The sequence below is a fragment of the Cyprinodon tularosa genome, unplaced genomic scaffold (genome assembly GCF_016077235.1).
Source record: "Cyprinodon tularosa strain WSP-4 unplaced genomic scaffold, ASM1607723v1 ctg403, whole genome shotgun sequence".
NCBI lineage: Eukaryota > Metazoa > Chordata > Actinopteri > Cyprinodontiformes > Cyprinodontidae > Cyprinodon > Cyprinodon tularosa.
Window position 1 is genome coordinate 391,298 of NW_024039123.1, and position 22,678 is coordinate 413,975.

The 22,678-nt window shown below is 37.9% G+C and overlaps 1 protein-coding gene across 6 annotated transcripts in view; it reads left to right on the forward strand.

The window, feature by feature from the left end:
* The first annotated feature begins 8,819 nt into the window (after positions 1-8,819).
* The window catches only part of LOC119791878 (muscleblind-like protein 1), a 62,462-nt gene continuing 48,603 nt past the window's right edge, over positions 8,820-22,678 (forward strand). For all 6 annotated transcript variants that reach the window (XM_038298233.1, XM_038298234.1, XM_038298235.1 and 3 more), the window contains exon 1: positions 8,820-9,586. In XM_038298233.1, coding sequence (XP_038154161.1) covers positions 9,413-9,586 — 174 coding nt within the window. In that variant the 5' untranslated portion in view covers positions 8,820-9,412. The remainder of the gene's footprint in view (positions 9,587-22,678) is intronic.

A 22,678-nucleotide genomic window follows, 5' to 3' on the forward strand; every position in this document is an offset into this window, starting at 1 on the left:
TGGCCTAACTGGGAGGCCTTTGACCATTGTGGTCTTGTGGCGCCTCCTCTAAACACTGGGACTTTTGAGTTACTCCAATAAACTCAAAGACATGCAGATTCCCTGTTTTGCAGCAATGTGGTTCTAAACGTGGTTTTAGGACTAGTTAACTTCCATGTTTTTTTTATCCTTCCCAATGTGGGTCCCCTAAAGCTTATTGCATTACAAGATGGAGCATTTTGGTTCAAGACACAGAATCTCAATTTGGATCTAGGTATGCACTTTGGACCATTCAACATTTAGGCTTTTAATAGAAAAATAAAGTGGTTATTTGGTCAGAACTGGTGTCTTGCATGCTTGCTCTTTATCTGGTCACTTTACCTCTCAGCCTATGCCTTTTTCCTTTCTAGTGTTGTCTTTATGAAACATGAATCATGTTTGTTTTTCCACCTCCAAAATAAGCATTTCATGGTCCATGATGTCCTATAAAATCAGATGCTCTGATTTCTGTGTGCTGAAGCCTCAAGTCATGTTGTTTTGATGTTTAAGAGTCAAATGCGATCTCCAGTCTGCACATGTAGTGTTTAATTTGAAATTCCACCAGATCTACTTTGCTCTTTAGCAGCTCTAGATTGAAGAGGACTTGAAGCGTCAAGCATGAAAAATTGACCAGCCACGTATTTTAGGGGAGCGCCCAGCCTTTCACTACCCCATCCGTACAGGAAGAATGGTCCGTACCATTGGCTCATTTTCATATGTCGAAGCAGATATTGATCCAGGTTGCCATAAATAATATAATAATGTTGCTAAGAGTGCTTATTTATATCCTTAAATCACTGAAGAATGCTAATACTAACATTTTTAACATTTTCTATAACTTTTCTGAGATAATTTGATGATTCTTAAATTTTCTCCTTTAAACAGCTTGTCTGATGTCATCATCGGACATACTCAAAGTAGTCCGGCAAAATATATTCATACCATGTTTTTTTTTGTTATTTCTTTATTTAGATTATGCACTATATACCATAAGGTTAACACGACAGTAAAAAATAAAACTCAAAAGGACTAGATTTATGTGTAAATCCAAAGTCGAAAAAGTTAGCTGCCGGAAGTAGAATAGGACTCTTTTCCAGCACAGACAAGTGATACAACAGAAAGGATATTAATGCATTTTTTTCTCAGGAAACACATCAATAACCTTAAAACATTATAGTTTAGTACACTTACTATTTTCAAGGAGGTAAAAATATAATTTAGGTCTTTTTTACTAATTAAAATCATAGGGCAACCTGGATCGGGTAGTGACACACCACACAACGCTTCTGGAACGCTTCAAGCATGTTCCGCCGCTCGTTGGGTGGAACCAAACTCATTAACTTGAGTGGCTGCGTCCAACCGCAGCAGCATGCATTTGGTGGAATACAGCTTTTTTTATACCTGGCTATTTGAGCTACAGGTATGAAAATATATGCCGCCTCCGCCTCTGGCAATGGGTAATGACTCCATGCATTATTCACATATGCTAAGATATTCAAGCCTTTATTTATATATTTCCCTAACATTAAAGTCATTTTTCAAATTTAATAACACATATTTTCTATTTTAGGGTGAGCTTCATTCATTCCTATGTTTAACAGTCACCGATAGTAAAAAGATATACCAAGGTTTTTGAAATTGCAGCTTTTTCACATGTAACCGTTCTCTGTGCAGCGTTGCAAAATAAGTTTTTTGATGGCCAAAGAAAAAAAAAATGCACTGGGAAAACTATTATGCAATTAACCTTTGACACAATGATAAATGGTAAATGGCCTGTAAGTTTGCTTACTGTAATCAAATCTTTGAACATTTCCGGCTGTTAATTCCATTACTTATTCTAAACGGGTATTTTTTCTGTTTTGCTTCATGGCATGAAAATGCTACTGGATGTCCTGTGAGCGTCTGCTATGATCTCACATTTCCTCTCTGCTGAAATGCATGACTTCAGGAAAAGAAAGAGTGTGGCTGTAGTAAGCTTTGGGTGTATTTTTCTAACCCTTAGCTAAGTTGGCCTAATGCCATACAGAATAGTTAACTTTTATCTTTAACTTAATTCATTCTTTGGAAATATCTACAAACTCAATATGTTGTTAATGACTTTTTCATACAGCTCTGCACATGTTTATACTTACAGTATTGCTTGTGGCAGTACATATATTCTGGTTTTGCATTAAGAAAAAATACAGAAAAAGAAATTGTAATTATAATCCCCAACTGACAACACAAATATTTGAGCTTCATCAATTAAGTTAACAGAATTTGTCTCAATGAGAAAAAGAACTGGAAAGGTAGCTTGATTTTACCACTGTAAATCATCATTAACCAGAACTTCTACTGTAACAGCTTTCTTTTTAATATTGCCATCATCCCTAAAATGAAAGTAAACCGGTTTCTTCCTCTAATTAGTTTGTTTTGTCGTGGTTTAACAATTACATGCTTTCCAAAATATCTGCCACAGTTTGGAAATTGGCTCACCACAGTGATGAAAGTAAGAAAGTAAGTGCTGATAATGTAAGTAAAACATTTGATGTGGTCCCTTTTAAATTTAAAATGAGTTGTTGTCACATTAATGTTAAGAACAAAAAATATTAGGTCAACATTATGTGGCAGAGAAAATAATGTAATGGCAGTTTCCATGTTTGTGTGTCTTTACTGACCAAGCCCTCATAGTAAAAAGACCATAGACTGTAGGCTTGACAGGGACATCAATCTCTCCTGCAAAAAGAATAGATTTTTTTAAAAGTATATGCTTAAAAAATCCATTTCAAATTAAACATTTAAATCCAAGTTGTAAAGCATTTTTTAATTGTACATGTTGGATTGGATTATTGAAGATGAATTGTAAATTATATTTATTAATTTATTATTAAATGCTGCCGTTTTAAGATGGATTTCTAAATCCTATTTCTAAATAGAGATTTAAAAACCAAATTCCTAAATTGTATTATATACCTTTCCTCATCACTTTTTTTAAAAAGACTGAACCCTTATTCCATTTTCTTTTTCCCTTTGCTTTTTTCAAATTTTTGCAGTTGCATTTTTGTTTTACTTTCTCCATTTACTATACCTTTTGCGCAACCCTTCTGGTCCCTAAGCAGTTAAACCAATCACATGTGCTCCTCAGATGTAACCAGCTCCCTCATTAGTCATTTTGTGAATCATAGGGATACTTAAGCCAATGAGGTAAATATGATGTGCCTGACACACCATCATCTTTCATCTTTCATCACCACCTAATTACCGGCTCTGTAACTTAACCTCCAGCCTGTCTTTTCTTTATGTGCAGTAAATACAATTCAAATTTACTAAACTTACATTAACAATGTATGGCACCTGTAGAACTCTAGTGTTTTCAATATCATTTGTGTTGGCGCCCTTAGGTCCCTCAAAAGGCATTTTGACTCTCCAAAATGCGATAGATATCTTGAATTGTTATTTTTTCTATTCATAATATAATTTCAGATATCTTAAAGTATCATTCAGGATAGTCAAAATTTAGTTTTTCCAAATGAAAACTTTTTCTATGTTATCTTAGAAGTAATTACAGATGGCCAGAAAAGCTGATTTTATGATAAACGGCCGCTATAAGCTTGCTAACCTGCATTCAGGGCAGCAAATCAAGAAATTACACATACATATCCTCTCTACGCATTTGCAGATCTCACACGGTAGAAGTTTAGCAAGAATCCCGTGTGTAAAGAGAGCCAACCGAGAAACCGCTTGACTTGTAACCAATGATTTATTATTATTATATGTATTTCTCGGTGTTGTAGCAAAAATGTATCTGACTTAAGGGACTCTTTGTGTTTACAGACTAATCTAGACATTTGTAGATCTTAGTACACATTTATAAATCTTAACACACATTTGTAGATCGCAATACAAATTTGTGAATTTTTCACACATTTTCAAATCAATTACACACAAGTTATTTTACACATTTGCAGCTATTCGTATAGACTGACAAATCTCCCTCACACATTTTCAAATCCCACTGCACACACACAAATCTAGATACAGACACACAACTCTCCGCACACATTTGCAAATAATTGTGCAACAATATTGCTCCCATATCTTACCTCCTCATTAAGCTATTTGTGCTGAATGAGCTATTCTAACATTTTCACCATAGTGTTTGTGTTACCTGCTCCCTGACACTTATTTTAGAACATTTCACAGTCAGTCTTCTCTTCCTTTTATCCTCTCCCTCTCTACTCCTTTCCTCTGCACTGCCTCTGAACCTGTCTCTGCCAAACAGAAATGAGATAGCAAAGGATAGTGTCTGCTTTCTCCTAATCGCTGCTACTCTGTCTGTTGGTGGTTCATCAAGGCAGATACCTTTACTGTTGGTGAGACAGAGTGACTGTTTATTTTAAAAAATCAAGCTTGACCCAAACAGAGCTATTGGTTCCACCACACCAGGCTGTCTTGTCCATTCGTACAGAATGGCCAGGCTGCACCAGATCTGTGCTTTACTCCTTTAACTCCAATGTTTTTATAGACTTTATAGTAGCAATAGTTTCTCACAATCTATTTGTGTTATTTCATACTCATAAACGGATCATTTTATTAAATATATTTTTGTTCATTTAGGGCAAAAGCTAATTAGTTTAACTTTCCACTCATATAACTGTAAAGTATGATTTCCACTTATCTTAATGTGTTAATCGATTTCTACAGTTAGGATATGAAAATATAAATGTTTATATTTTTGTGGATATTTTTCAGTATAAGTTGCATTTTTTTTTAAATATATAGTTAAATCTGAAAAGGACAAGGGCAAATAAGACAGTTTTTGTGTTATACTAATTTCAAGAAATATATTATATATTGAATGTAATTCATAACCCACCTTCTGTTTGTTAGAGTGAATAGCAGGCATTTAATGTTGAAAGGTTATATTTAGCCATCAGACATTGACTTGCCTGTCAAAGAACTTAGTAAAAGTAGCTTTTTAATGCCACTGTATGATAGATTAAAAAAAAAATTTGCAGTTCGTAATGACAAGTATCCAACAGCTTGTCCTATTTTTATGTCATTTTAAGTGTGCAGCTGTATTGGGGCAGCTTTTGGACCCTACTTCAATGTTTCTTCCGACCCTTTTTCCAGTTTTAGATGTGGCTTCTTTGCCTTGTCAGAAAGAACGTTTGAAGTGTCTTAATACATTCAGGGCTTCAGAGATCTCTCTGAATATGTATACATATTTGGCTTCATATAGAGGTGAAAATATTTTCATTTTAACTTGAAGAATCTCCAGCTTTAAGAGCTTCAGATGTGCCACTTTGAGCATAACTTGACCGGTTTAGTTTATTTTGAGTTTATGCTTGGCAGAAATGCAGATATAGGTCATGATCTGTCTATCTAAGAGCAATCTGTTTCCTGTCAATTTCCATTTCATTTCAGGCTATGTGCAAATGTCCACCCTAACCCCTAAATCCCTCAGTCACTATATAGAGCAGGGACTTTGTAGTTAATTCAGTTAACTGACTGTTCGGACAGATGATACCAACCTTTTGCTCCCTGTTGGTGACCTAACTCTGCCTCCCTGCACAGTGCCTGCGCTATCTTTGTTAGCAACAAATCCCATGATGCTTTGGAAGGAGAGCTCTTTTCAAGGTGCATTATGGGAAATTTGGAGTACACTACTTTTATATCCACTGGATGTGTTGACATTGATCTAAAATGGTGTAACCACTATATAGTGCCCTATATAATGGTTAGTGCGGAAGGTCGGACACAGCCTAAGTCATCCTCGGGTAGAGTTTGATTTACTTTTTCATCCAGAATCCACTGTAATTGAAAAAAACCCTCACAGATCTGTAATATAGCAATCAACAAGACCGCAACAACTTTGCTAGTTATTTTGTTAAATTTCAATTCAAAAACACTTTATTAAACCATAAGGGAAATTAAATGTTCGGGTAGGTAGTGATAATTGGCTCACAGCGTCGCCTCGTGGCAGAAACCAGATACGTCTCTCGACAATTCCACATAATATGCCGTTCTAAGATATTGAAATGTCATGAGAGCTATACAAAACGAAATTTTATTCGGTATACACTCTGTGTGTACAAAATGACAATTAACTTTGTCTAAATCTAGCTGTTTTTTAACATGTGTTGTAGATGTTGATAGCTGTAGGCAGGAAGGACCTTCTGCAATGGTCTGTCTCAACTGGATCTAGAGAAGCCTCTAACTGAAGATACTGTTTAAAAACATCCTTCTGAAGAGGATGCTTACTCTTGTCAATAATATTCTTCACTTTATGAAAAATATTTTTTGTGAAATCATATTCTAGATGAGTTCATAGAACAGACACAGCTTTTTAAACGTCATTTGCTCTGATGCTGTTACCTAAGCAGATTATGGATGAAGAGATCACACTTTCCAGAGCAGACTTGTAGAAGATATGTAGCACCTTGATGCAAATCCTGAAGGGCCTAAGCTTCCTTAGGAACTACTGTAAAGTCTGCTCTATCCCTTCTTGTACAGTAGATGGCTTCGCAGTTGCATCTTCAGTCAAGATTGTTGTCCATGTGAACACCTAATTATTTATGCTCCTCCACCAACTCCAGTTATTTTCCATGATGTTGATAGGATTCAAATTCTTTGTGTTTCTTCTAAAATCTACTGTCATCTCCTTTGTTTTGTTGACATTCATGATGGTTTCCACACACAATGCCAATCTATGTACTCAGCTTCTTGTCCATATTTGATGCACCCAATGACTGCACAGTCATCTGAGTATATCTGCAGATGACAGGACTCTGTCTGGTACTGGAAGTCAGGTGCACAGAGTGAAAGGTTAGATGCATGATCTACATTCATGAAAGTCTGAAATAAAACCCATTATTCAATTCTTAGATCACTGTCATAATTTTCTTCTCTATACTGGAAGAGCATGTTTAATGTATTTTGTTAGTATAGCTGCCCAAAAGATGCCATGCTTAAATCTTTTTAACCTTTATAGAGAGTTGGACTGTTGGCAGAATTTTCCGTTCCATTTTGTTGTGCATCACTTTAACCTGAACATGCAAAACACAGCATTTGGTTCCCTAAACAGCTTTCTCCTGTTCATCTCATCACTATTCATCTGGTGTTTTGCATCTGTTGAATGTTTGTGTCTGCCACCAATTTAATACAGGCTTTTCCAAACACAGAACAGAATACTGTTTGAAATTAGGCTATTACAGTTTTGATTAGTTAAAAGGATTGCTGTTCTTATTTTATCTCATTATATTTTTAACTTCACATAAAAGGGGAACAATCAGAAGTGCAAGGTATCAGTTGCTAAAAGATCTGCTCAAGAATTATTGTTCTCTTTTGCTTACCCAGTGGTCTCACAGTATAATGCAAAGTTAATTAGTGTAATTATAATATACACATTTCTGATTCAATTTCAAAGATTACTTTTATTCATTTACACGATAACTGAAATAAAACTACTCCTACAAAAACGCATATAGACATTTTGATGATTAAAAATAAAAAAGTTACACAAATCAGCCTTTTACTTTTACTCTGATCAATTTTCACTGATAAATTAACAGCAGCTGTTGTACTATAGCAGTTATTGTTCGAAAAGCAGGGTACATTTATTATAGATTGCATGTCAAATATTTAATCTTAAAATGTAAATAATACACACAAAAAATATTATGTGATTGTGTTGACTTATTGGTTTAATCCCTTGTTTTACTTCCCAACAAAACCATTTTCTTTGTGATTGTACTATTCAATACAGAGTTAGCTCATTCCACTTTGAGTGAATGTGCATCAGAGGACATATAACATGAGATATAACAGTTTTTTAAAGTTATTGCTTGTGCTGCCACCAGAACCATGACTCCCTCGGATATAAGCAGTATGGCCTATTTCAAAGAATGCTGCTGTCATTAACCGTCTTGGAGATAAAACCCTTTATCTGCTACAAAATTTCAACATCTTAGTGCTTTCAATACCCTGTTCCAATGCCATTGGAAGCACTCTAGTATCAACCAAATATTTAGTTTGAAGAAATAATCAAAGAAAAAGATGCTTTTTTTTGTTTTGAATTTTCTTCTTTTCAATTACAAAATGCACATGTTGATCATATATTTGATTGGATGGGTATATTTTGGGTAGCCTATATACAGACACTAGTCTGTGGCTGTCTCCCTCTGTCCTTCATGATGACCTCATGCAGTCATTACCTCTTTATCCCATTTGGCCTGTAGCCAGCAGTGATGCTGGAATCATCTGGCTACCTTACTGGCCATTTGCAGTCTCAACAGGGATAAGCTTACTTATCATTTACTAATCAAAACATTTCATGGTCAGTTACTCTCAGTGTGGTATTGAGATGTAGGATAACATTATTAATTATCACCATACTATAACCAGGGTTTTTAAATTTGGATTTTAATTCTTAGAAGTGAAACCCATAATTCCTCTTGCATATAGAAATGTTTTAAGTGCATTATGCATTATTCTAACGTAGTTTAATTATGAATCAGAATTAAAAATATGATTTCCTTCCTCCCCCCTGTGGGAAAATATAAGAGAGAATATATTGAAAACATGTCTACAATTTAATGCATGAATTTGTTTTGTATGTGCAAAGTCCTGATTGTCCTCTGTGCTTCTCCACAGAGAGAAGTGCCTTCATGTGCTGACCCGCATGTGTGTTTGGCTCGTCTGAAGCCGCCTGTGCCTGCCCAAGTTTGTTGGGTCTGCCGGGTCGCACCAAGAGCACCAGGTCTGCCATGACTGCCACGACTGCCAGCCCCATCCGCTAAGGCCGTCCGTCTGTGTGCTTCTCAAGCTTCCTCTGTGGAGGCCAGACACTTCCCCTTCCTCAGCAGACAGATATTGAAGACAACCAGCTTTAATCGGCTTCTGAGAACTGAACAATTTTTTTTCACTGCTGTCCTCCATGCCAGCCTTTCTCTCCTGCAGCTTTCTTCCTTCTGCTGGCCCTGCGTTCTTTCATCATGGGCCAAGCTTGATCGATAATGTGTTTGGCTGTTCATCTCATCTGACGGTTCAACTGACAAGCGAGTAAATTGAGAGAACTGGTATTCTGTGTGTGTGCGTTAAAAAAGAGGTTACAAGACAAAGCTCTCTGGTCAGCAGCATAGATCCTGGTTGGCAGGCTCTGAATGACTCCTGTTTAACCCACAAACATACTCCTGGGATGGACTGCAGATGTTAGTAGAGCCCAAGGCCTAACAGACATCTTTCAGATCACAACCTTGAAGAACAGCCCTGAAAACCGGGCTTTGTTTCCCATGTCCTCAACCTATCCTTTCTCATTATTTGTCCCAGTTTTATTAGGAACGTACAGCCCTACATACAGTTCTTTTTGCTTGATAGCTGATCTCCCAAAAAGACCCCTCTTGCCTAGTTTGAAATGGCAGTGAATGTGACGCCGATCCGGGACACAAAGTGGCTGACACTGGAGGTTTGTCGAGAATTCCAGAGAGGAACATGTTCGCGACCGGACAATGAATGCAAGTTCGCCCACCCTGCCAAGAGCTGTCAAGTGGAAAACGGCAGAGTCATTGCTTGTTTTGACTCACTCAAGGTGAGTGTGACAAACACTTGTGACATTCATTCATCACTCCCCCTGGGTGTCTGTTTTTGCTTCTTGTATAGTAAATCTACATTTTCAGAAGCCTAGATATAAAGCCTTAGAGTGCTGATACCAATTAATCTTTTTCACAATTCATATCATGATCAAAATCTTCTATGTATTCTGTTTCTATTTTATAGGATAGACTGGTACAGAGAACTTAGCGTTAAAGAAGAAAGAAAAAATGTAAAAGTGTTTAAAAATAATCAATCTGAAAAGATGCGCCTCAACTCCCTGAAATTATTGCCTTGTAGAGTCACCTTATAAGGCATTAGCAATGGCAGTCTTCAAATCTTTCTCAATTGTTATTTCAGACATTGTGAGGAATATTCTAAAATATGAATATGTTTTAATGTAACCTATTCCATTGCATTTGCAGCTGTATTTCTATTGTCGCTGTCCTCCTGGAAAGTCAACTTTTATACATGTTTTCTCACACTATATATGGATCCAGCTGTTGTCATTTTTGCCTAGTTTGTTGCCATTTTCTAAAAATCCTCACCACAAAAAGCCTTTTGAGGGGCAGGGGGTTTATGAAAGAAAAGGGCACTGAACATAAATGTCCAGAACACTTTTCACATTTTTCTTTGTTAAAACATTTTGAAAAAATTATACCCTCTTTCTTTCATTTCACAAATATGCATTACCTTTTGTGTACGTTTTTTAAAAGAAAAATAGCTCTAATGAAAAACGCTTATTTCTGTTTGTAATCTGACAAAATATAGACACTCATGTGGTGTTGCATTGGTGTATAGCAATTCCCATTGTGACTCAGAACATTTTTTTTCATTTAAAAATAGTTGATGAGCTGAGGGAAATAGCAATGAGGAAGTTGAACCCTTTCAAAGGAACTAAAATATAGCAGCAACTACTTTTAGATGTGTGCTTGTGTTTCATAGTAAGATGAGATGAGGCTGTAATCGTGCTAACATCTGTGAATCAGCATAAGAATTTCCTGAAGAGGCACATAAATTCAAACAAAGTCTAGGGCTGTTGGCTGGCACATTGTAAAGGTTTCTATGTGGCCATCACATCAATGAGTTAAACTAGAAGTAGAACAGCATAATGTATACTTCACATTTCTATGTGAGTATATGTCTGTTGGTGTTATTTTGAGGTCATGCTGCATGGTGGGGTCTTTTCAGAAGGCTCTGTAATTTGCTTTCTATTTTTTGCCCTGGCACTAAGACAACACACTCCTACCATGCAGCTCCTCTCATAGTCAAGGGAAGAAGAAAAAAATCCAACAGCATTGGAAATGAAGATAGCTGAGGAAAACAGGGTTGGACTGAGCTGAGAAGTTAAGGAGAAAAGAAGCAGATTTTACTTTAAGGAATTTGACAAGAAATTCAATAAAATGTGGAAAATGTACATCTAATTGGAATATTTATGCATTTTATAGACTGTAAATTGTGGAGTTCATGATGATTTATACTGAGAGTGAGTGTTATACAACTTTAATTTATATGGCTGTATATGCCAATGTAAGGCTCATATCAAATGGGTTTATAAGCTGATAAATTGTTTTTCAGCCGTGTACTGGCAGATGGTGTATTAGAGATTTTACCAGTGTTGGGCAAGCTACTTGTCCATTGTAGTGAGCTAAGCTATCAGTTACTCAACAATAAATTAAGCTTCACTACACAAAAGCTACCACCTAAAGAATTATAGCAAGCTAAGTTACACTAATGTGTTAAAAGTAGCTTAACTACATCAGAAGCTACTTAACGTTGTACCAACCTAATGTCAATTCAAAATGAGTCTGATACACTGGTTAAAATATTTATTAAAGATCAACCAATGGCATAACACAGTGTAAACATTGCTTTATGATCAGCATATTAAAATAAAAACTAAAGTAATTACTAGTAGACAAACTAGTAAACAATCTGCTGTTATTAGAACCAAATTAAAGGTACTGTGTAGTGTTCTACACATGGAGACATGGCTATGAGTTTGCATTCAATGGACATCTCTAGGGAAAACAAAACCCTACAAAAGACCTCAATTAAACAGTTGATTCAAGTAACAAACAAAACTGTTTACAAAAGAAGGTGAAAAAATAAAGAAGCTAATTAAGAGATACATATATATGACTCACCATATAATTTAATTTCTACCTAAATATTTATTCATTGTATTTTTGGAGGCAATTAATTGAATGCTTATTTATTTATTTATTGAGCATTTATTTATTTCTGTGCACAGCCTAAAAACAGATTTATGTAAACATCCTGTCAGGTAAACTAGGCCATGAAAATACAATATCGAAGTTTCATTACTGCTCTCTAATTAGAGTATCTTAGTGGCACATAGATATGGGAGAATTATCCTGCCATAATGCAAGAGCACATAACTTCAATTAGAGAAAAGAATTTCATCTTCTTGCACTCAAAACTTATAATGCTCACACTCAAAACATGCGCTCTCTCTCAAATATTTTCTCTTCTCTCAAAAATCTTTGTTTCTTCTCTCAGATTTAAACAGATATTTTCTATATTATCACAGATATTTTCTCCTCTCGCTTGCCTCCATCTCTTCGCGCACAAACCGCGCTCTGCACGGGCCTCAGTTACGCTCGCAAACCCATAGGCCAGACATGGGCATACTACGGCCCCCGGGCCGTATACGGCCCGTTAGGCTTTTTAATCCGGCCCGCCGAACTTGTCCAAATTACCCTATTTTCACGACTGTAAGGCGCACATAAACGTCTTTTTTTTTTTTTTTTTTTCTCAAAATGTGCGGTGCGCCCTATGTGTGTTGTAACTGCGACTTTTGAGACCACCATGCACCATGCAGAACTCCTCATCTCCTCATTGAGGAGATGATGAAAGCGTGGCTGAGGGAGGTGAATGTAAGGAGACCAGGTGTTTTTTTCCCACTCATCACCATCTCTGGTAATCTGTGACTCCATGCGTGCCCATCTCACAGCTGATGTGAAAAACATGGTGAAACAAATTAACGCTGTGCTCGCTGTTATTCAACCGCTCGACATCGGTGCGCTTTGGGAGCGCGCCGCCAACGCGCTGCTGCTGCTCGAGATGGAAAAATTGAAGTTTTGCTGCTGGAAGCGCCGCATCAACCAATCAGAGAAGCTGATCTGGGAGCTGACAGCGAGGCAGGTGTATGAGGAGACCAGGTGGTTTTTTCCACGCATCACCATCGCTGTTAATCTGTGACTGAATGAACGCTGTGCTCGCCGTTATCCCGGGAGGTCTGACAAAGGAACTTCAACCGCTCGACATCGGTGTGAAGAGGTCTTGTGCGAAATTCTGTTTCCCCGTGAAAATCTGTTCCCCCTGTGTCGGGAGCGCGCATTGCAGCCAGAGAGGCAGATCTGACCATTCTTAAGGCGCTCCTGATCATTTTTCGGTAAAAACAGCTCATATAATCATCTCAACTTTGTAACATCCATTTCCATCCCCAGGTTTAATTAATGACATTGCTTGTCCAAATGCTCCTGGCCCGGCCCTTCTGTCAAATTTTAGAACCCATTCTGGCCCGCAAGTCAAAAAGTTTGCCCACCCCTGCCATAGGCTCTGCTTGCGGATTTGTTTTGCTCTCTCAGACTGCAGTTGGATCGTTGCCTAGCAACCTTTCCAGCCAATAGAACGACAGCCTCGGAAAGGGTGCGCTTGTTTAACCCTACTGAGTGTGCCTGTGCTACTACGCCACTTATAAAGCGTCAGCTGAAACTGCTATTTACAGTAGTTTTGTGGCTGATTGTTGTTTAGAAATAGAAAACCTGGTTTCATTTCTTAGTTATGCCCTGGATTTTTTAGCGTTTGTGGACGCTACGTCGCTACTTGATCAAAACAATAACGTCGCTACAGGAAAGTTACTTGATAAATAAAGCAGCGACGCTACGGTCAAGCTACTTGAAAATGTAGTTAAACTAATAGCTTCGCTACATGTAGCGGCGCTGCTGCCCATCACTGGATTTTACAGTAGAGACACTGATTTATAATAACATTTTTTATTAATTGGGACCTATTAAGAAGTATTATTGGCAAAATAGGTATATGCTATGGGGATTTGGTGCCTCCAATATGACATGATTCCAATCTACCTCTTTAGTAATGATTTTTTTCCAGCTTGCTGCATACTGTCCTTCTCCAACTTACTTGTAAAATGTTTTCATTGCTATGACTGTAGGTATGGAAAAGCTTGATCCAAATATGCAGGTCTTCTCACAAATTCTGAATCTGGATTATTTTAAATGTTGTCAGATATTTTTAAAATACTCATAAAACTAAATGTAAACCACTCTGCTGTAACTCTCCTTGTATTTATAAGGCTATCCTGTTGTAAGATTAAAGTCTTCTACAGATGTGTTTCAAATAATACAAATATTTTCGATTTTATGTTAAAAGGTGTTAGGGTAGGGTTTTTTTACTCTTAAATCACTAGAGTCAAAGCATTGGTTAGACTTAGTGACCTACAACTTTTTCACGTCCAGTATGATACCGATGTTACATATTTTAAAACACAGATATATTGACTGGATACAATATAAACACAAATAATACATAATATTACTCAAAAACCAATAGTCAGAAACAATAGGTATGGGCACAACTGATCCATTTATTATTGACCAACAGTTACATGCACTTTAGACAGAAGCCTTTTTTTTTATAGGAAGCCTATATTGGAAATTTCATCAAATATCTGTTTTTTTATTTAACAGACCAATATTCAATATCGGCTTATGACATCCCTAATATCTACAAGTTCATTCTTCAAGGATCTTTACTCCCACATTACAGTAATGTATCTTCAATCTGATTGGCATATAGGTGTTATTTTTGGGTAACTGGAAATCAAAGATGACACTAAGTCGTCTAGGTTACACTGCTGTTTACGTTGGTTTATCCCTGCAGCTACATTTCTTGTTAATCCTGGGCTTGTCATTTTTGGCTGTTTGGCTTGTTATCCAATGATATGGGTCGGCCGGTACAGGTACGATAGGAATGAATTAGTGTGGTTACTTGGGAGTTTCCTGGTCCATCAAAACAGGCAGGCATGCCGAATCAGAGAGGGCAGGAGCAGACGCAGTGGGGAATGTGTAGAGAAGCATTGCACTGAAAAGCCCTTCCCTGCCTTCTGTGCCAGGACATTCCACACTCTACCTCCCTTCTCTGCTTTTTGACAGAATGATAGATCTGCTTTATCTTCACATCAGTTCCTAACATATATCTAGCTAAGAGAGGGGCAAAGGGATGAAAAAAGGATAATCATAAGGTAATCGAAATAAAAAAAAAACATAATGATATAATATGTCAACAATCACATTTTTCTGCAGTATTGTGTATGTTCTTTAGACATTTGGATAAGTAATTTATGGTAAAAACTGAGAATGGAACAAGGGATGGAAATTAGCAAATGGTTATAATCCGGCTTGCTTACATTCATGTGTGTTTGTTAACATGCACTGTCCCAACTAAATAAATAAAGAAGCAATTGACATTTTCTTCAAGAACATTTTAATTCAGGTTACAGTTGACATATTAAAATTAGATTGCATTAATTATTTTTAGATTTTTTTGTCAAGCTAATAAACATTAGGAGAAAACATTGATTTGTCCAAGATGGATCTTGGTCAGTTTATCGCAGTCTTTACCCAGGCTTAAGGATTTTGTCAATGCCTACTCAGCTGTATTAACTTAAAGAGACAATGTGTAAGTTTTTACTGATAATTATATTTAAAATGGCTTTTTTATTTTACCCTTTATGATTAAAGCATTGTTTGATGAACAGACAGACACCTCAGAACCACAGACTGGAGCATGTTCTAAGCTTTCATGGTCATGACTTCAACAACCAGACTGAATGTATTATTGACTACTTGATCTTCTGTGTGGAGAGCCCGGTGCCCACACAATGGCTACGGAGCTTCCCAAACAACCACTCCTGGGTGACTCCTAAACTGAAAGTCCTCCTGAATAAGAAAAAGTCGTAGAGTCCAGCTAGAGCTCCAATTGAGGATCAGAGCAGCAAAGAAGGTTAGTCTTGGAGACATTGAAGGTGGGATGGATGTTCATGTTGCTACAGTATGTAGATTTGAGCTGATGGCAACTGATAAACTTTGAAATGGGGAAAGGTGGGGCTCTGTTGGAAATTATGTCCAACAGCAAACAGCGTAGGCAAAAAAACTACCTTTGTCAGGAAGCTTCCCAACTCTAGGACTGATGGGAGATTGATGAGATGAACCAGGTGGACCATCTTGGAGAAGTGGTTGATGATAGCCAGGGTCACAATGTGATCATTAGACAAAGGGAAACTAGTGATGAAATCTATGGAGATGTTTGACCAGGGCAAAGAACAAATGAGGAATGACAAGAGCAAGCCAGTGGTCTTTTGGGTGGCTTGGATAAGTTGCAGGAACGACATGTAGCCACATATTACAATACTTTTTTAGGAATTGAGTTTGGCCAACTTCAGCTACACAAGTTCTTGTGGTCCGTCCACACCACGAATTGTTCCTTAATCCTTCCAATCTTTTTTTTCTGCTTATATTGTCATTATACTGTCACAAGTACAGAGCCACAAAATAAACTCTCTGTATTAAATCCATCCCCTTCGGGAGCAGTGGGCTTTCATTGCACAGAGCCTGGGGAGCAGTGTAGGGATAAGGGTCTTTGCTCAGGGACCCAGAGTGGCAGTCAGTGAGAGTGGGGTGGGAACTCTGGATTCCAAGCGCAATGCCCTAACCACTAGGCCGCCATTCCCCTCAATCAGTGTCTCCATTCTTCCAGAGTCCGTTTAACCATTGATATTTTTTGTTCACCATCTATATAGCTATTCTCAGCATCAGACAGGGACCACGATAAATCGGAACACAGGTGAACCTTATTATCAGCAGCCTTTTGACTCAGAATGGCATTATCCAGGTGTTGGAAGCATTCACCTTCACAATTAATTGTCAGGGAGGATTAGGGGTGCACAGAGTGGAGTGGTGTAAACATCTCTAGAAACATGAGCTTCAGTGTCTTGAATGGAACTTGCACTTCTCCATCTAAATTAATAGGCAAATTTGTAGCAGGCAGAAAAGCATGTACCTGACAAATTAGTTCCTTAGAGAAAATCACAATGTCCTCTAGATAAACAAAGACATAAAGTTTGGGCAAGAATGTCATTGACAAGGCCCTAGAAGACAGTAGGGGATGCACTAGATACTCAAGCCTCTGTCCCACTGAAAATAAAGAGTTAACACGTGTTTTTCAAATATGGGATGACCCGCTAACAATCATCATTAGCCTCCCTTCCCACTAGCAAAAAAAAGCTGGATCTAACCACTAGCTGGTGAGCTGTTATGCATCTTTCCTCCCCACCACTGCTTGTCTGGTGACACCATCACAGGTTAGCATTGGTGATGTCATCAGTGCAACAGAAATAGGGAAAGTATACAATGGAGAGTAACAGTAAAGAAGCCAGGGGGTAGTAAGTGTGCTTTATTGTTTTTCTCTTTATCTTTCCGAATACCTCTTACCTTTGTTGCGACATGTCTATCGAATGTAAACAAAGTTGTTTTAGCTAGTCAGATTAGACATGGCTGGCTCAGCGTGTTGACATCCTTACATTGCGCTCAATGGTAAATTAGAGTGTTGACCCAGTTCTGGTGTTCCCACAGCATGGCAATCAGAGCAGAGGAGAGCGGGTCGCTTGCTGAGTGGCAGTGACCTGTTCCCACTGCCACTAAAAGCTGATTGGAGAGGGGTAATTGTGACCTGCGGGTCTGTTAAAGGCCATATTCAACAATTCCCCTATTGGATACAAACCAGGCTTTAGGTATTTCAGATATTCAGCTTGGTGAATAAATTAGCTCTTTGGATGAAGTTGAAGGATGGTCCATGAGAGGAAGGGAATAACACATTTTTATAGTGATGTTGCTTAGGTCAATACAGGGCTGAAGGGATTCATCCTTTTTGCCCATAAACAAAATAACCAAGCCCTTGCACATTATAGGTTAATGATCTCAGGTTTAAGGAATTTGTCATGGCTTGGTCAGAGAGAATACAAGCAACCCCTAGGCGTCATAGTTCAAATGAGCAGGTCTATCGGAAAATCAAATGATTAGTGAGGAGGTAAGGACATAGCCTTGGGTTTATTGAAAACCTTCCTGAGATTGTGGTAGACCTATGTAAATTAAGAAAGGGTAAGCCTCCTCCCCCTCCTTGGGTGGTGTCTTGATAACAGTATCATGTAAACCCTTAGAAAGTAAACCCTCTTTAGAGGGTCGATCTATATGAGGTTTTTGTTTCTTTATCAAGGTAGCACCAAGCACATTAGGAAGCTGTAAGGAGTATATGATGGCAAAGTACTGTACATTAATTCCTGGGCTCCAGGCAGGTATCTGAGTGGTGCAGTTAATGCCCATAAAGGACTAAAATGCAGGGGTCTAGTAATAGGAACAAGTTAAATTTCAAGGATGAAAGAAAACTTTTCATCCACAAACTCTGTGTCAGCTACAGATTCAATAAACATTGACAATGAATATAACTCGATAGCCATATGGATAGTTGCCTGACTTCTACAATTTATGGGGAGGAATCAGTTCTGCTCTAAATCTTGAGAAGTCCCCTACCTTCTCCTGAGATTGTTATACTGTATAGTGTGCATGTTGCCTTGTTGTACCCCTTACTTCCAATAAAAAAAAACATAGTTTTAATTTTCTTTTGTGGTCTCATTGCTTGATGGACAGCTTGCTGCCTCTTAGTTCCGTGGGCTCCTCCTGATGTCCAGTCTCCTGCTGAGGGTAGCTGAAGGAAAACAAAACCATAGAATCAGGAAAGACTATCTTCTTAACCTCCCGAAGTCCTCCCCTTTATTGTATTTCTTAATCTTAGTTGAAGCTTGTAGCCAAGTCTTCCGACTCCTACAGAGACATGGGCAGGTCGTGAGTAGCCAGCTGTAAGACCAAGTGTCTTGACTGGTCACAGTTGGATTGATTGCCCAAATTAGTTCTTTAGTGAACTCATAAGAACAACAAATCCTAGTATACTTCAGCCATTTAGTAGTGCCTCAATTCTTGGCTTTTCTGGACACCAATGATATTGTGAAATCTACATTGGACAGGTTTCTTGTTCCCAAGGGAAAGGAGGAAGGTTACAGCTAAAAGTGTATACCACAGTGTATCCCACCTCAAGAGGAATTAATCAAGGCTCTCCGTTAAGGACCTTAGGTAAGATAGGTGGGTTAACAGAGGTAGAAGCAGCTATTCTGACTGACAAAAGTGAAAGTGACTCATTGGAGCAGTTTGAGCTATGCCAAATGTGTCTCTAACCTGGAAATATAATTTTTAACACCTCACTGGCATTAGAATAAGATTTGCGTTTTGCCAAATTCTACTGGAATGCCTCGACAGAATTTAGATAGAATGGCTTAGCTTACACAAATAGTAAGAATTTAAAGAATTTATTTAAAATTAAATATGTAGTGCAGTAAGGGGAATTGATTTAATCTGCTATCATTGCGGGTAAGAGAAAAGAGCTAGTAGCGAAGAACAACTTAGTGGTGTTAAGGGTGCACTGAAAGAAAGATGCAGGCCTTCTCAGAAGCCGGGAAGTACTGCTGGCTCTAATAATTGATCTCAGAGGCTCAATTTGGATGAGTCAGATCACTGAATGACTAATCCCAATGCCAGACACAAACAGACTTGGTTGTAAGCAAAGGCAAGAGGTCTGAGATCAGAAGCCAACATAAGTAGCCAACAGGGACAACGGTCAAAACCATGCTTGCTGGAAGGTGTACTCTCACCAATGACTTTCAAGAATCTGGCAGTTACCCACTGTGAAAAGAAGAAGTATACATTGCTCCTCCCAGGTGCAGCCAATCAGACCTGATTGCCAGTGCAGCAGAGAGAGGAGGGAGAGATGTCATGGGACTGCAAACAGCAGCCTCTCAGGCAGGAAAAGACAGGGATCATTACACATTTGTATACCACTATTTTTGTTTTGTTGTTCTAGTAGAAATATATCTCTCTCTCTTATTTATTCTTTGTAGATGAATACACACTTTTACTTCCATACAGTATTCAGTTAACATTTCAGTACATTGTACACTGATACCGTGAGGTACAGTAAGTTAGCATAGTAACAGATAACAATTGACAAATTGAATCTTTATATACAGTATACTTGGATGTTCATAGACAGAGTAGATGTAAGGCAAATTATGAGTTTATCGAAAAAGAGCAAAACATGCAAGTGCAAAGAAAAGAGATAATGCCATGTAAGCAATAGAATGCATACTGAGTTGAGGGCCCCAGCAGGAGTATGGATGTATGCATGCTTTGCACAGAGGGATACAATATTATGGGTAAGAACTCTTTGTAAGGAAAACACTCTCAAACTGAGTTAATCTGCCCTGTATCTGTATTCCACTGTCATGCTCCCGCTCTGATCCTCTTTCCTCTCATTACCTCTGTTAATCTATTTTTACCAAAACCCCAATGATCTCTTTCTCTCTCTCTTGTGGGCATTCCAGATTCAAATGACTTTTTAATCTCCAATCCGATTTTTTTTCATGTCACACTGACTGTGTATAGAGAGGCTTTAACTAGGCAGTACTGGCAGATCTGCACAGATTTTTTTTCACTTCTGTCTCGGTTTTACGCACAAATTAAAACAATTTCCCACATTTGCCTTGAACAGATAATGAAAAGTTATAAAAAAAAAAAAAAAACACTGGTGCATTCTATAAAGCAAAGCTCCACTTAACAAGTCTGTGCAGCATCTCAAACAAGAACAGATGGATAATTTTCATATGCCTATATTAAAAACATAATGAGTTCTACGTCTAAGGAAAAGAAAGACAGTAATAAATGTTGTGGGGTGGTTTATATGCTGATTGAAGCAGCAAGAGGCAATTCTCAGAGAGAGATAAATTAAGTTTATTAGTTATTTCTTTTTTTCATAAAGAGTTGAGAGAGATACTCCATGCTTACCTGCTCTGTCTGCCCCGCGTTATTTTGATTTGCGTTAGGCTCAAAGAGGATCACTATTTTACCATATCCGTCTTTTCTCCTCCTGCAGTTTATTTTTTTTGAGAAGATTAATAAACTTCACTGTCTGTCCCTCGTTGTTTTTGCAAGGCTCAAAGAGGATCACTACGTTATCCCTTTTCTGTTCTCCTGAACTCTGATCATGGGTAAAGTTTTCTTTTTTTTTTAAGTTTCTTTCATTGTTATTGCACGGGCTTAGTTATAGATAAAATGTATGGTTCCAACATCCTGAAGCAAGAGTTCTGATGAAATTTAGAAAGAGAGATCATATTTCTCCTATCTTTCCGACATTGGCTTCCTGTTTAAACCAGAATCTAATTTAAAATCCTCCTCATGTATGCATATAACTAAATCTTATCTTATTCAGCGATCTGATTGTTTCTTATATTCCTTACAGAGTATCTGCCAATTTATTAGTGATTCCTAGGATTTCTAACAGTGGATTGGGAGGCAGATCTTTTAGGTGTCAGGTCAGAACTACTTCCAGTTTAGTCTGTGAGGCAGACACACTGTTCCCTTTAAAGAATAGGCTTAAAAGAGTCCTTTTTCAGTAAGCTTGTAGTTAAATTTTTTTTTCTTGGCTCTACCTTTCTCATACCTCATCAATAATAGATGCTGTCATTAAAAACAGGCTTAAATTTGATTGCTCATTTTTTTTTCCTGAAGACGTTTCGACACCTATCCATCAGTTCTTGTCAATTCTGTTAGCTCGCACCATAGCAATCTGTAGTTAGAGCTCTGGTGTATTTAGGCAGCATTAAAGTCTATACTTTTGCACACATTCCAATTCAGATACAAATAAAATAGCAACCCCTCATTCTTCTGGATTGTTGGAATATTTTGTTGTACATAGGCTTTGTGGTGGCCATGACCCAGATGAGTAAGAATATACACAGGTGGGTTAAGTTGTCTTGAGCTATTTTCTGTATTTAATAAATCTAGACTACTGGAGAAAATAGAGATCCCTTTCATCAATATGCTTCATTCCATCTCTATTCTCCAATTCTCCAATTCTACAGTGTTTGTTACTGTAGTTTCACCCATAACATTATGTTCTATCTGCTTTTTCTCATCACAGTAGCATCATCTGTTCTAATCTTGTTTAAATGCCACTAAATCCTGGAGTTAAATATCATGGTTGTTTATAGATGTTGGTGTTGACCTTATTTGTTTAAGTGTAGTTCTGTTTCTTTTAAAGAACTGGCTTGGAGCTTCTCTGTCTGACTATGTCTTTCCTGGACTGGGCTATCTGTGGAGCAGGTTAACAATTGCCATTTTGAATAGCTGCTTCTGTTGTATGTCTCTTTCTGTCTCCTTGAACCCCAGTCGGCCTAGGAAGAAGGTAGCTAACACTGAGCCTGGTTCTGCTGGAGGTTTATTTCTGTAAAAATTTTATTTTTCCTCTTCACTATCCCTGCTTGCATGATTGCTGAAGAGTTATAGCTCTGGGAATCGATATCCCAGAGCCAAATGATAAGCCAACAGTTTTGCTTGTTCCGGTTCCGCTTGTTACTTGTATATAAAACTTTATTGAAAACTATTTAGGGAGTAATATCGCTTTCAGTATAAGGGACACAGAGACGGTAAGGGAGGTGAGAAAGAAACGGGATAAGAACTAAGGGGAAACATAAAGAGAGCTTCACAGAAGCAGGTTTCCCTTAGATATGCATGCGTGTGAACGGCAAAACCTGTGATGATTATACAATATTATTCATAGTGGTATATATCTTTAGCTGCAACTTAGTATTTAGTGTTAGTGTATAACCGTGAACACCTGGAACCAAACTCCTGTGGTATGTATGCATGGGCATGCCTGCGTATAAAGGATTTACAAAGCTTCTTCAGAAGGAATGTATGTTTAATAGCAGGTGTGGGTGACTCCAGACTCGCTCTACAGGGTCCGGAATGGATATAGAGGCAACGTGAGCCACAAATATCAAAAAGCACCACAGATCACTGAGATACAAGGAGAGCAGACATAGGGATGGTCGCACCCACCTGAGAAGGGCAGACGAGAGCACCCGGAGTCTGACCCCTAA